The sequence below is a fragment of the Calliphora vicina genome, chromosome 4 (assembly GCF_958450345.1).
Source record: "Calliphora vicina chromosome 4, idCalVici1.1, whole genome shotgun sequence".
Classification (NCBI taxonomy): Eukaryota; Metazoa; Arthropoda; class Insecta; order Diptera; family Calliphoridae; genus Calliphora; species Calliphora vicina.
The window spans coordinates 121,671,643-121,699,249 of NC_088783.1; the positions used below are offsets into that span (position 1 = coordinate 121,671,643).

Genomic DNA, 27,607 nt, shown 5'->3' on the forward strand with positions numbered 1-27,607 from the left:
AAAGTATAAAAGTATAAAAGTATAAAAGTATAAAAGTATAAAAGTATAAAAGTATAAAAGTATTAAAGTATAAAAGTATTAAAGTAGGAAAGTATAAAATTATAAAAGTATAAAAGTGTAAAAGTATAAAATCATAAAAGTATAAAATTATAAAAGTATGAAAGTATAAAAGGTTAAATCATAAAAGTATAAAAATATAAAAGTACAAAAGTATAAAATTATAAAAGTATTAAAATATAAAAGTATCAAAGTATAAAAGTTTAAAGTACAAAAGTATAAAAGTACAAAAGTATAAAATTATAAAAGTATAAAAGTATCAAAGTATAAAAGTATTAAAATATAAAAGTTTAGAAGTATAAAAGCATAAAAGTATAAAAGCATAAAAGTATAAAATTATAAAAGTATCAAAGTATTAATGTGTAAAAGTTTAAAAGTATAAAAGTTTAAAAGCATTAAAGCATAAAACTATAAAAGTACAAAACTTTAAAAAAGTATAAGTACTAAAGTTTAAAGTATATTTAATAATTTTTTCAATATTTTTCGTACAAAATTGTATTTGGAAGCATCCTTAGCTATTTACATAATTTATTTAAAACTAACTTATCTCGAAGATTCAAGAATAAATTTATTTATTTCCCAAAATGTATTAAAATATACCTGACAAAGTGTTTGAGACTTGAAGAAATATTTAAGTGTAGCTGTTTTATATGCTAAATAGATTTTGCTGTTAAATTTCTTAGAATTTATATTTTTATAAAATTATAAACTTAGTAATTGCTTTTAACCTGATTTCTACTATTTTCTATAGACATACATACATACATATGTATGTATTAAATGAAAAATTGCCTCAATGCTTGTCTTTTACTTGAAGTGTCATTTTGAAGGGGGTTTCTTTTGAAGTTTCTTGAAAAGATTCCAAGCAAATGCCTTCATATTCACACTTAGATGCCAAGAGAATAAACACTATTACAGCTAAAACAAGAACAACAAAAAGGAACAACAAAATCTAATTAACAATTTCAGTTATTTAAAATAATGGTAAACTTATTAAGATAATTTTTCTTTGCTTTGTTTAAAATTTTATATTGACATTGAGAATTAGTGTTATATTTTAAGGTTAGATTGTGGTTTTGTTACTTATCAAAAAACATTGTGATCTTAATGTGTTCATCTCTTCATTTGTTCGTTCATTCATTCATTAATTTAACAAAAACCAATTTGATGTCATCCGCCATTTATACATACTCCTACAAACATATACATTTCAAATTTTGGTTTCCCTAAATTTTGGTTGTTAAAGAGAGAAAGAGAGAGATGAAGAGAGTGTGAGGTGTGTATTATAAATATTGTAAAGCTTTATTATAAAGTTACTTAATTAGATTGAGAAGCCATGGTGATGATTATTATTTCTGTACAGTTTTTTCTTTTTGTGTTTTTGTAAGTCAGTTTAAATAAAAGTCTCAAAAATAATATTTTAACAGTGATAATTTTATGTCATAATGTAGAGAAGAATGTTTGAGATGTTGGTGAATTTCAAAGACTTTTTTTTGCTTGTGTTTCAGAGGAAGAAAACAAACTTGATTTTTAATCAATATAAGTGTGGTACACATATTCATAAGAGTACTTATACCATACTTATAAATGTAATTAAAAGTAAATTACATTTTTGTTGAGATAATATCTCAAGTCATGATGTATTTTGATTTTTTTTTATCATAAAGTGAATTAAGCAGAGAAGAAGGTTGTGGGTTTTATTGAGGAAAATGATATACATATAGTTCTTTGATTCGGTAATGTTGTAAATAAGTAAACTTGGTAGTAAACTTGTCTTAACCCTCATCTAACTCTTGTGTGGGAAACCACACAAAAAAGAAAATGCATCAATTTATTCAAAAATATTTTCTGTTGAGATATTTAACAAGTGATGTTCATTACACCCTTGTGTGGTTTTCCACACATATGTATTTTGCAATAGGAATATTTTGATTCGGTAAAGGTATAGCACACATATGTATTTTGCACAAGGAATATCATTTTTATACATTACACTACCACAGTGGGGAGGGTATTATGTGTTTGTATGGTAGGATGACCATATTTTACATTTTTGAATTTTCAAAATCTCATGTATTTTATATTTTTAATAATTTTTTGTGTTATCCGATTTTGCTAAAATGTTTTAATTTTCTAATTAAGAACAAGGTTGTCTTAGAGTAAACAATTGAATTATTGGTTTTTAAATGAAAAATCTTTAAAAAGAAATCATTATTTTTAATTTGCTGCCAGTCTACAGCTTTCATGTCTGCATTAATATTCGTTGTATAACTCAAATTGAGTTGCTTGTGAAAAAAAAAATATTCCTATTTTATTTTTGCTGCCTTTAATTTAATATTATTTTTCAATTTTAGTAAAAGGATATTTTTTTCTGCATTTTTAACATAAATAACTAACGAATTGTATTCCACACACAGATGCACAGAGAGAGGAGTACACAAATACAAACATTCACACACTTTGACTGCCATTAACAATAAAAGTATTTATGTATTGTACTCTTACATACATATGTATTGTCATATTTCAAAAAAAAAAAAAAAAATACATGGATTGTGGTAAAAACAATTTGGTTTTACTGAAATGAATTTCTGCACTCGGAGAAATTCTTTACTGGAACAAAAAATAAAAACATAAACTATTAATTTAGAACAACTTTGACAAATCCTTTGGGCTTTTTATTTATCTAGGAGTCTACTTTTCATTGACCAACAAAATTCTTAAAACTGACTTTAAATCTCCAAGAATTAATCAACATTTATAAAATATGAGAAGTTCTTTCGATAATTTTGTAAAGTTGCCAATTCTCAAGACTCTAGAAACTTTTTTATCTGTTCAACTACTAGTCTACTTTCATTTCCCACCAGAATCATTAAAATTGACAAAGCTTACAAAATTTTGTTTGAGTGTACTCCTACGAATGAGCATTTGTTGGAGTATGTATCAGTATAAATTTATGAAATGTGTAACTGTAGCCAATGTTGAAACATTAAAAGGCGATACACTGTACAATATTTGTGCACACAGGAGGACATGTGATGATGTGCAACACAACGAGGATGACAATGGTGAGGGCGTTGTGTATGACGACGTCAACAACGTTGATGATGTGTGATGTGCTGCTGCTGTGGTCCATCTATCTATGGAATTGTATTTTCAATTTTATATATTTTTTTGATCTCCCTTACGTGTGTGTTTTTTTGCAAATGTATTGATTTCAACATTGACAACTAGCAATGACAATTGATGTGAGCACAGATGCAGTTTCAAACATATACACAGAGAAATTGTTTTGTGTTTACCTGTTGCGTGAAATGCAAAAAAAAAACAGAGTTAATCTGCTTGTATTTATTATTGTGGAAAGTTGAGAGGCTTATAGTTACATTCTATATGTTCATAAATATATGTATTTGTAGGGCTTTCAAATATGATTGTATTTATTTAAACTAACTTTAATACAGTTAGCTGAAACCTAAAAGGACTTAACTAACATTTTAATTATGAAATTCTTAGATGATGTGCCTGTTTGTGTAAATCGAGCTAATGTCCTAAATACTTAGTCAAAATCATTGAGATTTATCTAGAATTTTTATTACAGTTCTAGTTTGCTATGGAAATTTAGCGAAATTAATTAAGTAGAAAAAAAGTTACAAAGCAAAATATGAAATCAATTTTTCATTTGTAAATCCTACAGCTGCAATCGTAATGATTAAGAAAATTTTAACTTCAGTCATCTAAAGAGAGTTATGAAATTCTTAAACGATCATACAATATTTCTCTGTGTAAATCACAGGCCACACCAGTTTGGTATTGAAAATTAGCTAAATCATTTTAGTAGAAAAAAATGTATAAAACAAAATGTGAAATCACTTTTTTATCAATCGTAATGACTGAGAAAATTTTAATTTCACATTGCATTTTGATTCTTATGAAATTCTTAGGCAATCTTGAAATATCCTTTTCTATGTGTGTGTAAATCAGGCTCATGGCCCAAGTACATAAACCAAATCAATGAGATTTGTGCAACATGTGTATGATACTTCTAGGTTGTTCTGTATTGAAAATGAATGAAAACGTTTTAGTAGGAAAAAAGTTATAAACCAAAATGTGACTCGAAATATATTTTAGAGAAAACCATATTTATTATTGCTCTTCTTGCTTAGATTGTTGATGTAATATGTATATGAATTTAATGAAAACAAGTTATAAACCAAAATGTGACTCGAAATATATTTTAGAGAAAACCATACTTATTATTGCTCTTCTTGCTTAGATTGTTGATGTAATATGTATATGAATTTAATGAAAACAAGCAGGCTTGTTGTTATAGTTTTTATTTTTGCAAAATGAATGAAAGTATTAGTTAGGACATTTACAATTTAGCTGACGCTATGTATTTGAAATGCTAGAGTGCAGTACTCATACCTAACAGCTTTTGTGGTTACTTTTTGTTTTGTATTATTACAGCATTGTTTCATAGTAAATAACACAAATATTTATTTTTCATGTGCCTTTGAATTATTAAAGGAATAAGGTAACATAGAAATACAGTGAAACCTGGATATAACAAACAAACACAAATTACAAGCTAAAATTTTAGCTTTCATATTATAGAAAGCATTTATAACTAGGTTTTGCTTTAATTGGTCTTATATAAGGTCTCTTTACTAAAAGTCCATTTTATAAAGGTTCTACTATTTAAAGTCTTTTTAAATTTATAATTTGTGTAATACAGAATTTCTCTGTCTTTTAAATACAATTTTCATTATTAAAGTTTCAAAGAATTTGTATGTTTAAGTTCTTTGTTTTGTATGTTTAAGTTCTTTGTTCATAAAGTAAAACTCTCATCTTTCCCTACTCCAACATAACAAAAATTATAAACACAATCTATTGAAAGAAGTTTTTTTTCTGTAATGTAATGAAATGGAATTTTTCTTTTGATATCGTTTTATTACACAAAAAGAAATATTTCATTAATTTGCTTTGGCAATTTGTCCAATGAAAATATTTGCCTTTTAATTATTTAGCAAAAACAAAAAAAAAACATGAAATAATTGAAAATAAATTCCCTGTGGTTGTGTCGTTTTGTCGTTGCGGCCAGGTTTGTGTGTTTAGCTAATAAATCAATTAGCACTAAATTGCCGGGGACCAACTCACAAACAAACATTGAGTCATTTTACTGACTCCCTTTCACTCTCTCTCTGCATCACTAAATATTATATTGTGACGTGAAATTCGAAATAAAGTTTTATTTTTGTATCCAATTAAAATACTCAATCATCGCTTATTACGTATTGAATTGTATAAATAAAATAAAATGATATTTTTTTTTTATTTTTTTGCTTTATTGTACATTTAATAACGCATTTATTTAGTCATGTGTACGGGGTTTTTGGTATGACGAACATTTAACGTTTTCTGGCTGGCATAAATAAATAATTACACAGGAAACGAGGAAATTTTATATAAATTTTTTTTAAAAAGCTAAAAAAAAATCGGCAACTAAATTAAATTATTAGTTTTTCTATCATATTAGTATCACTCATCACTGTGTTGTTTTATTATTATTAAATAAAAGTGTTTTTTTTCTCTTTTTCAATACAATTTTTAATTTGATTTAATATAAATTTGTTTTTCATTTTAGGCTTATGCACGGCAGATTTACTAGCGCATTAAATGACAATTTATAACGGAAATTTAATTTGCAAATAAATTAAAATCATACAACAACAGAAACATTAGGTTTTGTTGTTGTTGTTGCTGGTGCTGTTGACGCGAGTGTTAAGCAAAACGCTGTCCTTTTGACACGCCCATCCCCCCGTTGCTTATAAATATAAATGTACAAGGACAGTAGCTGCCGTAGCAGCCCTCAGCCACCACCAACAACGACGAACGTCGCCGAAATAGCCACGGACACAGGATTAGTAGCAAGCACAACAGCAGCATCATTACCCCTAGATAACCCACCTATACATGCCCGCGCTGCCACCTTAGAAGACGACGAAGAGGACGGCTTCAGTTGTCCCTCCGAATCTAGCAGTGACACCGACTACGAGATACGTTCCAGACCCTCTACCACTAGCACAACTTCTACATCTTCCTCCTCAGCGGCGGCAGGGCCTGCAGTGGGAGCGCCTTGTTTGAGACGTCAGAAACGTACCACCGCCAGCTCGGCTCCACGCAGTCACATTAATTCCGATGTGCGTCTTTTGCGCAAGATCGGTTATATTGCCTCACGGGTCCGTTTTCTTGCCAAACTCTATGGTGACTTTAAACTGGTGAATCCCTACAGTCCGGCCAAACAGAAACGTCTGTTACAGGAAATTTTACTCAAGCACTCGATTGTTGATCCCGAACGCGAATTGGCCAAAAGTGAAAATTTGAAATTACGATCCGCAGGCGGCACATCCTCGGTACGCAGTCTCACACCAGCCAGCTCCATAGCCAGCAGCTATTGTTGTCTGCCGCAAACGGAGAGCTCATTTGAAGACGATTCGGTGACCGGCACAGTGCGTCGCAAATCATCTACTTCGGTGACAAACTCGGCCACCACTTTTCTACTCGAAGATTTGTTAATACAATTGTATGAGGACCGCCGCAACAAGGTCACCGTAATACGCCGCAGACGTAGTAGGCGCAGCAGTGCTGGGGCAGTAGGCAGTGGTACCTCCAAGCTACCACGCAATCATTTGATCATAATGAGCAGTAAGACTACCAGCAGCAGTGTTGAGCGGCTATTACAACTAGATAACGAAGACGAGGGTGGCGGTGGTGGTGGCGTTGGCGGTGTTGTGGGCGTTATTGGTGTTACAGGCAGCGAAAGCTCGGATAGACTTACCAAAGGTAATCATATATACAATGCAAATATTACAACTTCTAGTCAGCCGCAACAGCAGCGCAGTAGTACTGCATTTCTCCAGCCCATACCGGGGGATGAGAGTCTAAAACGTAGACGCGCCAGCGATTGCACACCCTCCCATCCGGGCCAACCCTTAAGTAATCAACTGCAGATTACTTTGAAAAACAATAATTGCACAAAATTTCCCTTGCACCGCGGCAGTTGTGGAGCCGCCGGTGAGCATTTATTAGCCGCCAATTCTATAGCCAATCGTCAGACTTTAATTCTAAGTAAATCATGCGGCAATGTGGATGCCGGTCTGGGCAACAGTAATGCTGCTCTGTATGGCAGCACAGATTTGCGCAATTTAAGTGCAAATACGCCAGGGGGTGGCGGTAATGGTTCTGTCACAACGACTACAAATAGTGCAGCTGTTGGTGGTGGTGGCGGTGGTGTTGGAGGCGGTATTGGTGTAGGAGGTGGGGCAACACAGACCAATGGCAACAACGAGTACAGTATTGTTCAATTAAATAACACCATTATACAGTGTCATTTCAACGATGAAGACTTTCGAGCCCTGGTCAAGGATCTTAAGCGTAAAGTCGAATACACCGAGCGTATGAATTGGCTATGTAAGTAGTATTTTTGAGAACTTTGTTATTTAGAATTGTAAAAAAAAGTTATTGTATTTTGTTTTAAACATTTGTGTAAAGTATTGTAGTTTAGTTAGTGAAAAATTTTGAAATTTTTTTTTTAACTTTTAAGAACAATTTTTATTAGATGTTGTAAAAATATATAAATTTGGATGTTTTTTTATTTAAAATTTTGTTTAGTTGTTTAAGTGTTTAAGATTTTTAAAATAGGTTTAAGGCAGCCAATATTGTAGATCCCTTTTTAAAAGGAGTTGGCCGCTTTTTTTAAATGGTCCTGACTTCATTTTCCTTAGAAATCAGTGTAAAATATAATATTTTTATTTAATCTGTTTCAAACCCCCTTTAAAAAGGGGATTTTCTGCCATTTTGTGCAAATAAATCTATACGCCCCTCTTAACGTGGGCGTGTCATACTTTTGTTGTATAACTCAATGTTAAATGGTATATTTTTATTCTTTAATTTGCTTGAATTTTTTCTATAAAGTTTTTCTTTTTTTCTCCTAAAATGTCTGTGTCAATTATTCGTATTTCGTGTTTCATTTAATGACTGTCAATATTTTATGGTTTTAAATTTTTATAACTGTTATATACATAGCAACAAATTTGACGTATTTTTTTCTTGCTCTGTATTGCATAATTTTCTATGCACGTTTGTATATGTGTATTTTTATCAATGTGTAGGTGTTTAGCTGTATTAGGATGTCCTGCTTTGTTAGGAACAAATATATGTTCAGTGTTTTTAACTCAAATATTTATTAGAGTTTAAGATCGAAGCAAAAAATAGTCTCTTTCCAGTTATTTGTTATATTTTGTGATCCAACATGTCCAATCATGCCTAAATTTGTCTGTGCTTTTTTGAACTAAATAAAAAAAAAACTTTATTTTTAGTTGAGCCCTCCTAATGCAAATATATTTAGCATGTTTTACTAGTGATGGATTTCTATAGAATTATTATTGCCATTTTTAGTGCTTTTAGTATTTATTAGCTCTTTGGCCATAAAAAAATACACAATGTCGACGTCATTGTAGAATCCGTTTTTGAAAAAAATTTACAACAATGGATTCATATGTGGCTCTACATTTTGTTGCATTAATGTTTGTCATTTCATTTGTAACATTCTGTAATATTCAATTGTTAAATTTGTATACATGAATGCTGCAATAAAACTATTTCTATCACGAGACATTTCAATGACTTTTTATGTAATTTAAGTATTGCTTAACTACTTGACTACATCTGTTTGGAAAATTAGCAAAATTATTCTATTAAGAGACATTTTAATAACTTTTATTTGATTCCAAGTTGTTGCTTAAATAACAGAGTTACAGAAAAACGATTTTGTATAAAATGAAGACGTTTGTAAATTAAAATTGTATTTGTTTTTGTTTTAATCGGTTTAATGAATAGTATTTACTATCTTTTGCATAGTGTACCGCATTTCGTTATACCAAATATAGTTGTTTTCCTATTACATTGTTTATTTTACAACTTACATAGGATTATTTGACTTGGTAATTATTTTTTTCATTTTTATAACTGGCGCATAATTTTTGTAATACTATTTACAACTATGTACTTTTATAGCCAGTAATAATAATACAAAAGTCGACAGTAAAAGCTTAAGAATTTAAACTAAAGAGATTTCGGAAATATTTCCAGAAATTTAGCTTTATAAAGATGTACGATTGAAGCTAAAATTGGACTGTATAAACTCATAGTAAGAACTTGTATAAATCGCTACAATTAAAGCTAATATTGTACTGTATAAATGACTAAAGTTAATATTGGTCTACGATTGGAATTAATACGTATTAATATGATTGTAGCTAAAGGATAACGTTAAAATTTGGCTGTATAAAGACATACTATTGAAGTTTTTAGTGGACTGTATAAAGAATTAGGATTAATGCAAGAAATATGCTGTATAAAGGTACATCATGGAAGCTAAAAATGGACTGTATAAAGATATATGATTGATGCTAAAAGTGGACTGTATAAAGATTTAAGACTGAAGCTAAATTGGATTGTATAATAATGTACGATTAATGCAAGAAATGGACTGTATAAAGATATACCAATGAAACGAAAGTGTTCCGTACGATTAGCTAATAATGATATAAATTGAAACTAAAATTGCACAGTACAAAGAAGTACTATTGAAGTTAAAATTGGACATTTTGAATAGGATGTAAAAAAGATGTACGATTGAAGCTAAAATTTTACGGTATACTCCTCTACGATTTAAGATAAAATTTGAATGCACAAGGTAGTAAGATTGAAGCAAAAATTTGAAGGTGTAAACCCTGCAATTGAAGCTAAAAGTTAACTGTATAAAAAACTACAATGGAAGACTGAATTGTACTGTATAAAGATGTACGATTAATGCAAGAAATGGACAGTAAAAAGCTGTACGATGGAAACGAAAATGATCCATACGACTGAAGTGAACAATGGCCTGCATTTGAAACGAAAATTTAATTAAACAAAGAAATATGATTGAAGCCCAAAATGGACTGTATCATGACCTATGACTGAAGTTAAAATTGGACTGTATAAAGATTTAGCATTGTAGCTAAATTTCCATATAAATATATATAAAGATGCTCTATTAAAGCTATAACTGGGCAGTATTAAAAACGACAATTGAACCTTAAATTGGACTGTATAAATTTTATTGATGAATGCAAGGAATAAAGGCGTAATATTGAAACGAAAGTGATGCTTACGATTAAAGCTAAAATTGGATTGTATAAAGATATATGAATGAATAACGACCTATGATTGAAGCTAAAAATTGACTGTAAAAAAATGAAGATGGATGCTTAAATTGGACTGTAGAAAAAGTAAGACTGAAGCTAAAATTGGACGGTATAAAGACCTACAATTGATGCTATTGTAAGATGACCGTATGACGACCTATGATTGAAGCTAAAAATGGACTGTATAAATATGTAGAATTGGACTGTAGTAAAACTGAAGCTAAAGGTAGACTCTATGAAGACCTACAATTAAAGCATAAATATAACTGTACAAAGATATACGATTGAATGTAATGTGTGAGATTTAATCACAACAAATTAAATTAAAGTTAAATAATACAATTAATCAAGGTCCTGTTATTTTCATAACAGTTTTATTAGTTAGTTTAATAGCTTGTTTTATATACTTGTTTCCACTAAATTATTACTTATTTATATATTTAAATTTCTTTCAACTAAACGTTTATTTATTTTGTAACATTAATTATGTTAGTTTTACTGCCAACAACAAATATAAGGCTTATTAAGCCTAAGCCTCATTATTATGGCAATGAAAAGAATTTCAATAGCTTTTAGCTAAAACGACAGATAAAAAAAACAAATTATTTTTATTATCTTTTACAATTTTATTAGACTAATAAAATCTTGTTGACTTAATTAACTGATCAGTAGAGAAATAAGGAACAAAACAAGCAAATGAAAGGCTCAATTAACAAATATATTAAGTCTGTAAAACAAAATGTAGTGAAAATATAGTACAAAATTTTAAGGTTTATAATTTGGGTTTATAATTAGTAGGCAAATAGATTAACTCCCTAAAACTGAAAACGACAGAAAATATAGAAAGAAAATTTGAGTTTTATAAATTATTCAAAGTAATTTCTTTTGAAATTAAATTTTTAAAAATTCATAAATTAAAGTTAATCTATTTGGCTCATAAAGCCATGCCTAAGCAGTAATTGGCCTCTACAGTAAGAAACAAAAGTATCTTTCTAAAAACAACCATTATTTTGTTCAAATTATTTCATTAATCCTTTTTCTGTAAGACACTACCAAGCAAATGTTTTCGAACGATTAAATTTTTTAGGTTTTTATATAATTTGAAACTTAATTTGTAACAAAAATTAGATTTTTTAAGTTTAATTTTATTTATATTTATTACTTTATATGTAAATTTTTGTTAGTTAGTGTATATTCCTAATAAATACCACATACTTATTCATGTTTACTTTGTGTAAGTTATTTAAAAAGCTGTTATTATTTAACTTAATGAGCTTAAATCTCTGCTTGTTAATCTAATAGATCTTTACACGTTTCTATTTATCTACTTAATACAAACATAAATGTGTTTTATTCCCTCATTTCATTTATATATGTATTCATAATTTATAAGGGTTAAAATGAAAATTTCATTTTAATCAACCCCTTTTAAAAGAATTTACAGTTAAACGTTTGTATATGAAGTAGAAAATATTTGTAATAGCTAATGGAATTTATATACAATTTTGCTAAAATATGCTGCTTCCTAACCCATCCTTGAAATACACTGACTAGAATATAAATATTTGGCATAGATACATAATATTTTGTTGGTAGAAAATGTGTAGCAAGATAGGGAAGCCTTTACAAAGATTACTTTCATGATTGTTTTTAAAACTCGTAACATATTAAATCATTTCATTTTTAGTTGTAACTGATGATTGTTGGTATAAATGTTATTACCGCAATTGTAGTTCGTCCGTCCGTCCCTCCGTCTGTACATGTATGTACGAGAGCACATTATCTGTCATTGAAGTGTGGAAAAAAATATATAATATATAACCATACTTGTCTTGTCATTTATTTTTTGTCACAAGTGTGTAAATAAACGGATAAATTGTCTTGGTTGTGAAAGTATGTGTTTGAATGGATGTGTAGTTGTAGTTTTATATTCACGTACCCATACATTAGATATGATAACATACATGTGTGTGTATGTTTGTGTTCAAATGTGCGTAACAACTTTCCATCATGTTTGAATGAAAAACCCAACATGTACATTTGTTACATCGAGAATAGAATACATGTGTGACCATAAGCAATAACTAGTTCAAATGAAGATTTACAGTGGGACCCTGTAAGTATTCTGGAATTATTACTCCGAATTTAAAACTAATTTTAAGAATCATTGCTTGCTTTAAAAGTATATGGTAAAGAAAAGTGTAATTTTTCAAATTTAAAAAAATCGCAAAAAAAATATTCAACATTTAAAAGAATTTTTTTTTTTATTTGAAAACAAGTATTTAAATATTTTGAAATTTTCTGAAAACAAATATAATACTAATTATTTTTAACAATACAGTAACAAAATTAAAATTTTTTTTTAAAAAAAAATAAAAAAATATTTGAAAAAAAGTATTTAAAATTTTTTTGAAAACAAATATAAAACTAATTATTTTTTACGATACAATAATACAGTAAAAAATTAAAATTTTTTTTTAAATAAAAAAAATGTTCATAAAAAATATTTAAAAATTTTGAAACTTTTTTAAAACAAATATAATACTAATTATTTTTTTTTACAGTAAAAATTAAAATTTTTAAAAAAAAAAATAAAAAATTTTCAATAAAAAAATATTTTTTATTAATTTTATTTTTTTTACGATATTATTATATACTAGAAAATAATTATTAATTATTATTGTTAAAAAAAAAAAAATTCGGTTAAAATAAATTTCAAAATATTTTTATTAAAAAAATTTTAAATATTTTTTCAAACAAATTTTTATTTTTCATCATATTATTGTATTGTGGAAAATATTTATTTTATTTTTTTTTTCAAAAAATTTCCAATAGAAATATTTCAAAAAATTTTAAACTTTTTTTACAAAATTAGTTTTTTCTTAATTAACAATTAATTTACCGTAAAAATATATTTAATTTTTTTTTCAAATAAAAAACTTCTTTGTAAACTCAAAGTTTGTTCCCACTGTTTATAAGAAAATCATTAAAATAGATAGATTTTTATTAAGATTATATAGTTTAGTTTTTATTTCGATCATAAAATGCCTACATTTTGGTTTGTTATCAAATCTTTTTCACACATCCATAAAAGTTCAATAAAATTTTTCATAAATTTAAAGATATTTGACTTCAATTGTAGATGAACAAATAATGCATATCTGAACTATAAAACGTATTGCTGTATTCTATACATAGAAAGAAAAAATAACAAGTTCTAGTACTATTCGTAAGAAGGTGTTTGGATCTGTAAAGTTTCTCTAGAACTAGTTCTAGAAGAGTGAACATTTACAACAAAAATCATTGATCAATGGACTGGTTCCAGGATCCGTACAACATTCCGTGGTTTAGCTCCATAAAGCTTCTCTGAAACTAGTTCTGAGATAACAGAAATCATTGATCTCAGAGTCAAATGGCTCCTAAGAAGAATTAGTTACGAAGGTGGAAATTTCGAACAAAAGTCATGGATTAAAGAATTGATTCCGGAGTATAGAACTAGTTCTGAAGGTAACAATTTTCCAAAAAAGTCAAATTTCTGAGTTCTAGAATTAAATTAATCGAAAATATTATGTCTTCACCTTTCCATCAAAACATTCCTTACGAATTAATACATAAGTTCTCTAGTTCTTCAAAAATATTGAATACATTTTTTGCAGAACTCATTCTCATAGAATTAATTGCTTATTGAATAATTTTTTTTCAAATCATTTTGTAAATTATTGAAAGCAAAACAAAAACAAATCAAATGGAGAATATTATCATTGAATTTGGATTAACTTTGAATTAACTAAAATTTAACCATTCAAAGATTCAAATAATTCCATTATGAATTAAGTAAAAACTGAATAATTCTATTTAAAATAAAAGCCTTTGAATTTGTTTGTTTAATAGTTTTATGGAATGAATTCTGAATTAAGCTTAAACTGTTCATTCAATTGTGTAAAAAATACAACAACAATAATATCAATGTTGAAATGTTTATTTTCCTAAAAATATCAAATTTTTTTAAGATGGTCTTGTATTTAATTTCGTAACTTTTTTTCTTCTTAACTGATTGTAATGATTTTCAATACCAAACAGCCTAGGACAATGATAAATATATTATGAGAGTCTAATTAATTTTTCTTAAGAATTTTAAACATGAGCCTGTTTTACACTAACACATAGATGGACATAACTTAATCGGCTTAGTTTTTTTTTGTAATGATTTGTTTTAATACTTAAGAAAATTTGTCACATATTGTTTAACATTTACAAAAAAATTTAATTAGAAAAATGAAGCTCAATCATTAAAAATAATCAGGTTGTGCAGTAGTATAAAAAAATAACCTACCAATAAATGAAGATGTAACTTTTTTTGGGTAAAATGTTTTTTTTATTTTATTTTATTTATACAATTTTTCCTTTTATCATATTTTTTCAATTAACTACATAACAATAATATTAATCTAGTCATTTGCCATTAGTTTTCATTCCACTTGAAGCTGTGTATTTCTAAGTAACATAAATTTATTTTCCCTATAAATAAATTCATGTCTTGTAATTTATTTTTGTGTAAGAGTTTGTGTCATTAAAATAACACAAGTAGGGAGTAAGCAGAAAGAAAAGTTTTACTACCATAGTAACGACTTTATTAAGTAAGTATGTTGCTAAAAACATACATACATACATACCTACTTGCTATATATTTTGGTACTTACATTTATACATTCATTTATTATATTATACAATATTTTCTTAGCTATAAGAATGTATTATACGTATTCGAATATTTATACAGACATGCTATTTTTGTTATTTATATACATATGTATGTATGTATGCAGTATATGACAAACTAAAATATCATTCAAGTGTAAATGTATTCTATGGCAATACATACTTATAAAATAAAATATAACACACTGTAACACAATACAACATGTCGCAACACACCACACTTCAAAACAGCAATGATGGTTTTGAATTTGTAATGAGGTTGTTACAGCTTTCTTAGCCTCAACAACAAAAAAAGGGAGAGAACTGTAACAGAAAAAACAAAAAATACTCCTGCAGTGTTTATAGAGTGCCTAAAAGTATGCACTGTATAAAAATAGTTTGTTATAAAAGCACACACAAGCAAATATACATATGAATGTTTGTATTTAAAACAGTAAGCCAGCGTAAGTGTTAAATATTTTGCTAAAACTTGTACACTTTATTGTTTGCTGGGTTGCTATAACTTTTATATTTTATATATAGAAGAATATTCCAACACTTGTGTTTTTATAAGTATACTCGATCTAGTGTGTGTGTTTTTTTATTTTGGAATCAGCTGTTATTGACAATATTAATATGCCAGTCAGTTAGATTTTGTCACTATAAAGGTGAAGGTTTTTTTTCTTTTTCTTTAACAACCATAGAAAATTTATGCTTTTTTTTTGTTTGCACACTCCTTAGAGTAAATGTGATATGTGTGCCAGAGTGTGTTTTATTTTGAAAAAGTAAATGAGGTGTCATTTATTGACATGTACACATTGTAATGAAATTTTTAGCAAAATTTAATGGAAATTTTCTTTTCTTGTTTTTTTGCACATGCATACATTTTTATTTTAAAGCACATACTTATCTTTCTTGCTTTCTTTTTTTAGCCTTGTTAGAAAAGCATCATTTATGTGGGTTTTTGTTTCCCTCTAATTTATTAAATTTTCCATCAAAATCTCGCTTTAATTGTTGTTACTATTGATTTATTGAGAGGTTTCAGTTAATGGAAGCCACCATTTTTATCATTGGTTTTTATGTAAAGATTCCCAGAATTTGTAAGTTTTCTGTATTTGAGTATCGTATATAAATAAGTATGGCAAGGGGAAGTTTTAATGTAAAAAGTTTTTTTTTCCTGCTAGGTAAACTATGTAGTTTTATATGTATGAGTATGAGTTTTTGTAATGAAAACAGCAAAACTTTAAGACATACTGTTGTAATAAGGTAGCTAAGCTAGTTAGGAAAATTTACGCACAATGTCAAAGTTAAATATTTCAAGGGTATTTAAGTTAAAGTTAATTTTACATAAAGAAAACTTGCAGAAATTACAGATTTATGGTACATAAAAGGATTAGTTTAAAAATGCACAATTTTTGTAAAACCTTAGTAGATTTCCTGTCTGTGTAAAGCAAGCTCAAGTTAAAAATACTAAACCGAAAGGTCTTCAAACCTTCTTTCTACAAAAAAAATTATTATGTAAAATCTGAAATCTTTTTCGAAGTTGAACTGTAACAATAAATTACCTTAAACGTGTGTATATATCTGTCTGTGTAAATCAAGCTCACGTTTAAAATACTAAACTGATCGCATTGAGATTTATAGAATACTAATAACTATTTCAAACAATTTGGTATTCAAAACCAGTAAAATCTGTTCAGTGGAAGAAAAGTTATGAAGGAAAATATAAGACAATCTTTTCAGTTTTTTTTCAGTTTGTGTAAATCACACTCACGTTAAGAATACTTAACCGATCTCAAGGAGACTTACCGAGATTGTTTACAATTAGTGTAGTAATTTTGGTATTGAAAAACAGCTAAATATGTGTAGCAGAAACAAAGTTATGAAGCAAAATTTGAGAGTACCTCGAAAAATTTTAATATTTTTTACTAAATCAATTTTCAGTTTCCAGCCTTAATTATTACGAATTAATGTGTTTTAGGCAAATATATTGTTGTAGTTTTAGTTGTTGTATTATTACACGGTTTATGTTAAACTGCAACCATAACATGTGAAAATATCTGTTTGTGTAAATCACACTCAAGCTTAGAATACTTAACCGATCTCAAGGAGATTTACCCAGATGTTTTATAATTAGTGTAGTTAGTTTGGTATTAAAAATCAGCAAAATCTGTTTAGTAGAAACAAAGATATGATGCAAAATATAAGATTACCTTAAAAGAATCGAAATTTTCATGTATTTTCAGTTTTTAGTCTAAATTATCGTTGTAATGTGTATTTATTTGAGTATAATGTGTATAGTAAACACAAAAGTTGTTGCAGTTTTAGTTGCTGTTGTAGTTTTACATGGTTTAAGTTAAACTGCAACCATAACATATTGTACAATCGACCCGTGTAAATGTCTGTTTGTTTAAATCACACTCAAGCTTAGAATACTTAACCGATCTCAAGAAAATTTACCCAGACTGTTTACAATTAGTGTAGTTAGTTTGGTATTAAAATTCAGCAAAATTTGTTTAGTAGAAACAAAGTTATGAAGCAAAATTTGAGAGTAGCTCGAAAAATTTTAATATTTTGTAATTAATCAATTTTCAGTTTCCAGCCTTAATTGTTGTTGTAATTTATAAAAAAATTTGTTGTAGTTTTAATTGTTGTTGTATCATTCTAAACATTTCATGTTATAACAAAAAGTTGGCTTAGGTTTTGTTTTAACCCAGAATAAAATTAAACTTTCGTTTAAAAAAATCATATCTTTGCCTCAATGCATTCAAAGTTTTAAATACTTTCTATTTCCTGTTGGTGTGTTTTTTATTTTTTTTTCTCAAATAGAGTAATTTTCTATTTCTTTGAATTTTGAATATATAAATTATGTATGTGTTAACTAATACATTTGTATCTAAAAATGTCTTATTTTTCTTTTTCTTAGAATTAGTATTATTAGTAAGTGTTGTGTGTATTCCTCCTTATGATTCCTCCAATATGTGCCCGATACAATGCATGTTTGTTAACTCAGTGTTAGTTATGCTGTTTAGTAGTATTGTGTGTTCGTTCTTCTCTTAATCCTGTAGCAAAACTTCACTGATTTAATAAAAATTCTGTTTATTTTTTTTTCAATATTTTTTTCTTTTAAATACTTTTTTGTTTCAGGTAAGTTAACGCACAAGGAAATCAATAGTAAGTTTTCTCATAAAACAAACAACAACTACAAATGAAAATAATAAATAAATACACACATACATTTATTTATTTATATGTATATGTAGAGTAGAATGAAAAAGAATTTCCTTTTAATAAAAAGTCATAAATTATAAGAACTTGTTTTAAGTATTTTTGTTTTCTTTTCTTCTAAGTTTTTGTTTGCTGGTTTTCTTTTCTTATTTCTAACGATGAAATCTAAACTTTCAATGCTAATGTTGAAATTAGCATTTTTATGTTTATTTACAGTTGGAATTTAAAACACACATACGTACTCTATCACTCTGTCTCTCTCCCTCTTTATTTTCTATATGTATAACCAACACATATGTCGTCTTCCTTTAATAAGACATTTTCATTTTTTCCTGTGGTTTTTTACACAATTATTTTTAAATTTACTCTCTTGCGCTCATTAGTAACAGTTGCTAAGTGAAAAAACGTAATTAAAAATTAAATATTCATTTATGTTTTGTATTTCTACAGATTCCTTTCAGAAATATCAACGTTTAAATTCCACCATTTATATGATGAGTGTTTGAGAGTTTGTGTGTGAAACTTTCTTATTGAGTGTGTTTTTTCACATAAAATTGTTTAAATTCTTTTTATTTTAAACAAAGCAGAACGATTTCATTAAAATTAGAAAAAAATTTAAAATGTTTCATATATTAAAACCACAAGTTTGATCTTTGTTTAACATTAAATATTTAAAGGCAACAGCTTTCGATGGTGAAAATCGTTTTTCAACAAGCCTCTATAAAATATTTAATTTCTTTTAAAACAAATGAGTTTTTCGCATTAAAATGAAATGAAAAAGACGAACAAAAAGATAAACATACATATGTCAACAGTCAATTTTAACACTTAAGGCATTTGGTTTTTAATTTGTTCATTTGTTCATTTGTGAAGAAAATAATTACCCGATTGGAAATGTAGATTTGTTCAATTTGTTACTGAGCTCAAATTATATAAATAAATTATCATACATTTGGACAAATATCAACATTAATTTTTAAAAAAGGTCGTATATGCTCAGCACTTTTATATGCTTTATGAAGAATAACTCAGCATCTCTATTACACATCTATTAGGTATTTCTACATTTAGTTACATAAGGCTCTAAATTTTAATTTGTTTACAAAAAATTCTATCAAACAGAAACTTAATTATTTGGTTTCCCCCTTAAAAAAATGCTTGACATTTATTAGGTTTTAAGTAAATGAATGGTTTGTCTAAATTAATACACTTTACTACACAACCACCACCATACAACCAATTAAGTTTATTGACAATTGAGTAGGGTTTTGCTTTTTAAAATCCTATAAACTATTGTTGTGTTTTCATTATAAAAGATTTTATAAGCCTCTTAAATTAGCTTTCATACTTAAATTTGTTACACACCCACTGTTTTTTGGGCGTTATCCGGGTTTATCCTTTCATTAACTTTTAATAATGTAGATTTCAATTTACTTTAAATTTATTAAACCCATTTTGTTTAGCAATCTTATTTTATACAATACATTTTCCCCTAAATACTGTCTGTCAGGTTTTGTGGTTGCAATTATAATGACGTTTTAATTAAAAATTTAAATAAACATTGCGGCAATTTAGATTTTAGTTTATCTGCAAACGCACATAGTTAACTAAAAATCACTGACTAACTAAAGGCTATAAATGTGTGGAAAGTAATTAATTGTTGTGTTTTAACTTGTACAAATATGTAACTGTTTTTAATTAATTGATTCGAGACTCGGAAAACTAATGAGGTAGCAAGCATATTTTGGAGGGTAAATAGAGTAATGGTCAGAGTAATTTATAGATTTGTACAGTAATTTATAGATTATTAAACTATTGTTGAAGCTGTTTTTTCGCTACTATATTAGTTTCATGTATTAAACATGACTGAACTATTGTTCTTTTTTTGGAATCCAGTGATCAACCTTGTGAACATCTTTGCCTTTTCGAAAAAATTTTATATTTTTTTTAATAAATTTTAAGTTTCCAGCCTAAATAGTTGTAATATGTTTCCTTTTTAAAATGTACTTATTTTAAAAAGGTACTTTTTTTGAAAGGTACTTTTTTAAAAAGGAACTTTTTTTAAAAAGGTACTTTTTTTAAAAAGGTTCTTTTTTTTAAAAAGGTAATATTTTAAAAGGTACTTTTTTTATACAGGTACTTTTTTTAAAAGGTACTTTTTTTATACAGGTACTTTTTTAAAAAGGTACTTTTTTTAAAAGGTACTTTTTTTAAAAAGGTACTTTTTTTAAAAAGGTACTTTTTTTTAAAAAGGTACTTTTTTTTAAAAAGGTACTTTTTTTCAAAAAGGTGCTTTTTTTAAAAAGGTATTTTTTTTTAAAAAGGTACTTTTTTTTAAAAAGGTACTTTTTTTTAAAAAGGTACTTTGTTTTAAAAAGTTACTTTTTTAAAAAGGTACTTTTTTTAAAAGGTACTTTTTTTAAAAGGTACTTTTTTTTAAAAGGTACTTTTTCAAAAAGGTACTTTTTTTAAAAGGTACTTTTTTTAAAAAGGTACTTTTTTTAAAAATGTACTTTTTTTAAAAAGGTACTTTTTTTAAAAAGGTACTTTTTTTAAAAAGGTACTTTTTTTAAAAAGGTACTTTTTTGAAAAAGGTACTTTTTTTTAAAAAGGTACTTTTTTTAAAAAGGTACTTTTTTTAAAAAGGTACTTTTTTTAAAAAGGTACTTTTTTTAAAAAGGTACTTTTTTTAAAAGGTACTTTTTTTTAAAAAGGTACTTTTTTTAAAAAGGTACTTTTTTTAAAAAGGTACTTTTTTTAAAAGGTACTTTTTTTTAAAAAGGTACTTTTTTTTAAAAAGATATTTTTTTTAAAAAGGTACTTTTTTTAAAAAGGTACTTTTTTTAAAAAAGTACTTTTTTTTAAAAAGAATAATTTTTAATTTGAAGAGAATTCATAAAACCTTGAACTGCAACATGTTGTTATTTTTGATTGGCAACATGTTCTTTAAAACAAATGTTCTTGTTTCGCTAGCTGCCAAATAAATCATGTTTCCTTTGCCCATTAAATTGCATTTATATTTATCATAAAATTTGTTAAATTGAACTTTTCTAACCTATAATAACGACAAACAATCGTATATATAAACCCAATGTCATTCAATTATTATTATGTGTTTTTTTCTTCTTATTTTAGACAAATTAAATTTAAACCTTAAAATATATAATTAGCATATCAAATTGAATAAATTTTGGAAAGAAAAAAATAGAAAGATGGTAATGATGCAGCTATGTGCTCTTCCCTCTGCTCTGTCTCTATCACTGGCTGTCAATTGAAAATATTAACAATAATGTGGGATTTTTCATAGGCTTTTGTGTGTATGTAGAAATAATAAAGGTTAATGTGTTAAAGGGCTTATTTAAATTTTTTTAGAATTTTGTAAATTATTATAAAAGAAAAAGAAAGTGCATAACTCTATGCCGACCATTGATTTGGAGCAAGAAAACTCAGCAAGGTTTCACATGCACTAACATATTCCTTGCAGTTAACATATAGTTTTTAAATCAAAAAATGTATGGTACTTACCCGCAACTTCGTATGTAATCACTTCGGAGTATTTTACACTATTTAAACAATTTCTTGATTTGTTGAAAATTTTCTGAAAAAAAAATACAAAAATATTATTTATTTGTTTAAACTGTAGTTAGTCTTTTGTTAACATAAGGCTGAATTTTATATATTTTTAGATTTTAAGCAAATGTATTATTATACATAAATTCGTATATATATTTTAGTAAAACAATATTAAGGTTAAATATGATTATAAATTAAATACACACATTCTCATACACAAATATATTGAAAGGCATGTAATAATAACAACATTAACACGTCTACAGAGGCTGTCTATAAACTCCTGTGTATGTGTAAGTATGTGTGTGTGAGATTATGTGTGTGTATGCATGTTAGTACGTTTGAATGTATGTAAATGAAATTATGTCATGTCTTATTGTTATGAAATTTATACAATCAGTTTATTGTATTTCAACTTTTCATATTTTTCAAACCACACCACCACTATGAATACTTTGCGCTGTTTAAATGTAGGCTGTAGTATGTATGTATATTTGTATATTAGTCTATGTAAGTAGGTCTGTGTTAACAAGTCATTTTCTATAGTCTTTTATTTTTTTCTATTTTATACTATGCGAACGTTTAAGGATGTCAAGTATTTTTCTTTTATTTCTAGACTTTTTTCTGTTTTTTTTTGTTGCTGCTGCTGAACACAAAATAAATAAATAAGTAAACGAAACCAAATCTTAAAACATTTTTGTTTGTTTGTAGTTACGTCTGTCTGCCTGGTTCATTCAGAGTTTGTTTTAAAAAGTACGTGAGATAACAAGGTTTATATTAAAAAGTATGTTTACCAGCAGCAAACAACATCTTAAGTTTTTCTTAAACATTCCTTTTCGTGTTTAACATCAACAACACAAAGGCTCATTATTTATCCTTTTTTCTTTTGTGTAGTAATAAAAATTTTAACTTGTTTTCTAGTCTACGACAACAAACATTTTTTAAAATAATATTGAATAAAAATTGAGTACTAAAAAAGTTTTAATTTAATAACTAATATAATTAAATGTTTGTATTAAAATGATTTTTAAATGCTTTAAGTTGATGTGAGTTTCTTTAAATTGTTTTTATTAAAGTTTAAATACCCGTAGTATTGATTAAAATTATAGTTTTCATAATTTGTTTGGTTTTTCTACATCGTATTTCTAACGTCTACTTGTTATTATTATGAAAATAAATAAATATTACGTATACGTTTGTATTTATATATGGGCTAAAAATTTTAGCATACTTTTAGGTGTTATTATTAATTACTATACATTTAAAGCGTATACTTAATATTTAATTGGAAATAATTAAATATAAAGTATACGTAGGTATTTCAATGACAAACAAATGTAATTCGAATGCAGTTTTTAAACAGAAAATTTATAAATATTAAGATATATTTTATACAATATAAAATGAATTTATTATTTGCTAATAATTTTGAATATTTTTTTGTAACTTAAGAATTTTTTCCTCAATTTGAAACAACTGTTTTTTATACTAAAATAATATTAATAGTGATTTAATTAAATATTTATATTATAATTATTATAAACGCTTTAAATTTAAACAGAAGCATTTAAAAATATCCCTTTGGATAATGTTGTTAGGCATACAAAACACAGTTGTTTTTATTATTTTTCCACGTAATTCTGTAGATTTATTTTTATGTAGGCGTTTGTTTATGTTCAGAAAATAAAAGCAAATAATTCATAAAATAGGGACTCGATATAGCCCTTAGCTATATTGATTAATTGTAAGAATACATTTTTTTATTTAATGTCTTAATTTGTGGCCAGGTTCTTGTTATCCTGGAGGGTATAGAAAAGGTTAAATATAATTATTTTCCGTTTCATTACTGTACCTATTTAAACAGATAATAGCAAAAAAAACTGGTTATATTTATTTATTTATTTTTTGTTTTCAATTTTAATTATACATAATTTGTTTTATTAAGTTTTTTGTACTCCACGCTGTGGATATAATATTAAATGAATATTGTTTTTATACAATACTTTCCAGGGGCTTTTATTAAGCATATTTGAATGAAAACAACAACTTAATTAAATGGATATTAAAACATTAATTTATTAGTTAATTACAATAGTTTTGTCAAACTCACACCCTCATAAAAACATAAAATAAAAACCGTTAAACTCCTCTAACAAGCATAAATTAATACACAAATACAAAAACAGCTAGAGAAAGAAAAAAAATAACAGTAAAAAAGCATGAGTACTTACATACAAGCCATCATAAAAATAAAGAGAGAGAAAGAGAGTAGAGCATGAGTCTAGTAAACCAATCAACAAAAACAAAGTAAGTATAGCTAGTTTTTGTGTAATAGTAAGTGTGAGTAGTCATTGTTATAACCCTTAAACAAAGTATGTACTCGTTTTTGTAGTAGTTGTTGTTATAAATGTTCTTAGAAAACAACAAAATAAATAAATAAAGACAACAGTAAAGCTTCATAATTAATTACAATCCATTAATTAATTAATTTACGCTCTTAAGTTTTTGTTGGCCTCAACATCATCATTACCATCATGAATACTAATTATTGTCTTTATAATCATGCTCATCATTTATATTTTTTTTCATGTTGGTCTCTCTTTCTCTTTTACTTTTAATCATGTTATTGTATAGGGAGTAAAATAATGCATTTATAACTGTTATTTATGTGTTCTAAAAACAAAACCACATACATTTACACCTTTATATTAAGGAACAAAACATTGTTATGTGTTTTCTCCATATTTATTTTCTTTAAGTAGGGTTTGTTCTTATTTTAATCACATACATATTATTTTAACCAACAAAGGTTAAAATATGAAATTAACAAATTCATTCATTATATTATTTGTTTTGTTACAAATGTAACACATACATTTTAATAAGCAGCTTCAAATTAGTTTAAAAAAAGTAATATTTTTCAAAAATATTAAATATATGGTGTAAAATTTACGCTTGATAATGACAAGAGATTATTTTTTTTTTAAATAGGCTTTAAAATTATTAAAAAAAATTGACTTAGATTTTTTTTATTTTTCGGAAATTTTTTTCGTTGAAAATAAAATAAGGTGAACTATTTTAATAACTAAAAGTTTCAGAAACATATTTATTTGGTGAGAAAAAATTCAATTAATTTTTTTTCCAATATCATTCGAAATATTTTGTGATAATTCAAATATTGTTGAACTTGGACGTGACTTACTTTCAGATCATTCCATTAACCGGAAATTGTTGGTTTCTTTGGAAAAATAGGAGAAAAAAAATAAATGCTACTAAAAAGCAAATAGCTTAAATAAACAAATTTGTTAACATTTATAGGACTTACTACAAATCGTATGCATAGTATTTGAACATAAAATAATTCCACACACTCATACGTTACAATAACTCGTTTCTAAGTGAACCTAGACAAATACTTAATTACAACATGTCCGTTCTGCTTGCTTCACCTTTAATACTCCAGCACAAGTTCAGCAAAACAATTAGCTGGTCAGACATGACTGTCATAAAGACTTCAGCAGTAATTAATAATACCCTGGCCGAAAGGTTTACTTACACCTTGTAATGCCTTGAAAGCCTCAAATTATTAACAATAAAGCCTTTTCAAAAAACACACAAACACTCATACATTTACCATTACAAAACATTATTCTGTGTGGTCAAACTTTGCTGTAATTAATTGTGTTTTACTTATAGGACTTTAGTGATTATCACTTGTCAATTGTTTAGAACATCATTGTGTTGTTTTTTGTGCTAAATACCGCTTAAATGTGGTAATGAATACATTAGCTAGAAAGTAATTAAATATTTATTAATATAGATTGTTAACTTTTATTGGTTTTTAGCCTGTCATCATAAATTTTTGGACATAAAGTCAGAAATAAATACACCTTTGTAAAAGCGTAAAACAAATTTATTTTTTAGCAGCTAACAATTTTCTGAAAACAATTTAGTTTTTATTTTCTGGCTCAAGTTGCGTTATTTTTTGTACAGTAACGTTTTATATTCGACAATTTTCAAATTATTTTTAAGAGTTTTTGGTTACATTTTGTTTATACAGGCCTTAGGGGATTTGTAGTAGATTTTTTTGAGTTTTTTTGTGGACAAAAGAAAAGAAATAAAAGTTTACTTAATAGCATTTCTATTGTCTAGGCAAACAGTTTTTCTTGTGAAACAAGTCTTCATAGACTTTTGGTTGAAACGATTTTTTATGCAATAAAAAGTCAATGATGTAGAAGTAAATAAGAGCGAAATACAGAATTTATTAAATTTGATGAAAAACCTATAACAAATTATAAAAGTTGTCTCAATTTGAGGACCAAACTACTTTAGTTTTGAATGAAATTTATTTTTCATATTTACATGCATATACATAAATCATAGTATTTAAACATTTGCTATTTAAAATACTCAATTACATTTAGTTGTCATACAAATAATTGCGTATACTTTATATTTAATTATTTTCAATTAAATATTAAGTATACGCTTACAATCTATATTAAATCATAGCACCTAAAAGTATGCTAATCTTTTTTGACTTTCATATAAAAATGAACGTATACGTAATATTTATCTATGTTCATATTAATGACAAGTATACATTGAAAATACCTAAAAAATGTTTAAAGAAAATCAAATCAATTTAAAGCAATACTACTAACTTTTACTTATTTAAATTGTATATCTATTTTAAGCTTTTCATCTCCTCCTTTTTAAGTAATCCTACTCTATTTAAATTTCCAACTTATTTAAATTGTGTTGTTTCTGCCACAAAGTTAATTCTCCCTAATTCCAATGTCCAATAACTGGCTGTCAAAGTGATTATCAGCATTTCGGTAACTTAATTATAGTCATGTCTAAATTTGTATGTAAATCATGCCGATGTGAATCTGTAAAGGCTGCCTTACACATTTAAATTTACCACACAGCCTTTTCATCTTTCAACACTGATACTTAACGTCTGATTTTGTAAACATCTTCTTTCCCTTTGTATTCACGTTATATAGTAGGTAAACATCTTGTAACACCAAAACATGCGTATTAATTTGTTTTTTTAATTTGAATTTTATGAAAAAAAGTATTAAATCAAAAAGATAATAATGAAGATATTTAAAACTTATTCTTAATAAAACGTGCAAAACAATTCCTTTTAACAGGACTTACAATTAATTTTCATTACAGTAAAGACTTGTACACGTTTTAACAGTTATTTTAAGGTTGTAGGTGTTTTTGTGTGTGTTGTAGGCCTTTTGTTTTAAGAGAATTGAAATATCTATTTAATTTGAGCCGTAAATTGACATTTTGCTAAACAATACCACAAAGCAAATAACAATTTAATTGAAAATGTTGTGTAAAATTAAATTTATTTTTAACAAATAATTAAAATAATCCTACTTTTATTAAAACATAATGAAAATTTAACACAATACAAGTTTACAACAAAAATAAACATAAAATAATAAAGAGAAGTGTCAGGCAAATTAACATGTAATAAAATAAAGGCTGCTTTAACAAATTAAATTAGGAATTAAATTTGAAAAAGTTTCTTAAAATAGCTAGAATTTTCTAACAGTTTCTTTTTACTTTTTTTTTTATTTAGTTTAAAGTTCTTAATATTTCATTTACATATTGGCCTATTTTTTCATTTTGCATTATAGATTTACTTCTACTTAAATAAATCTGGTAGATTTTATTGCCATTTCCTGTTCTTTCTTCTTTTCCGTTAACTAAGCTCTACTATCCACCAAAAAAATCCTATAATTTTAATGAAATTTTGTTTTTGTTACTACAGACAGATA

General features: G+C 26.5%; 1 protein-coding gene across 2 annotated transcripts in view; it reads left to right on the top strand.

The window, feature by feature from the left end:
• Pde9 (phosphodiesterase 9) overlaps nt 1-27,607 on the top strand; it is a 145,052-nt gene that overhangs the window by 81,026 nt on the left and 36,419 nt on the right. Inside the window, exons 4-5 of one of the 2 annotated variants that reach the window (XM_065509965.1) lie at nt 5,702-7,527; nt 18,153-18,179. In XM_065509965.1, the coding sequence (XP_065366037.1) occupies nt 5,895-7,527; nt 18,153-18,179 (1,660 nt within the window). In that variant the 5' untranslated portion in view covers nt 5,702-5,894. The remainder of the gene's footprint in view (nt 1-5,701; nt 7,528-18,152; nt 18,180-27,607) is intronic. The other variant, XM_065509966.1, reaches the window with a different exon arrangement.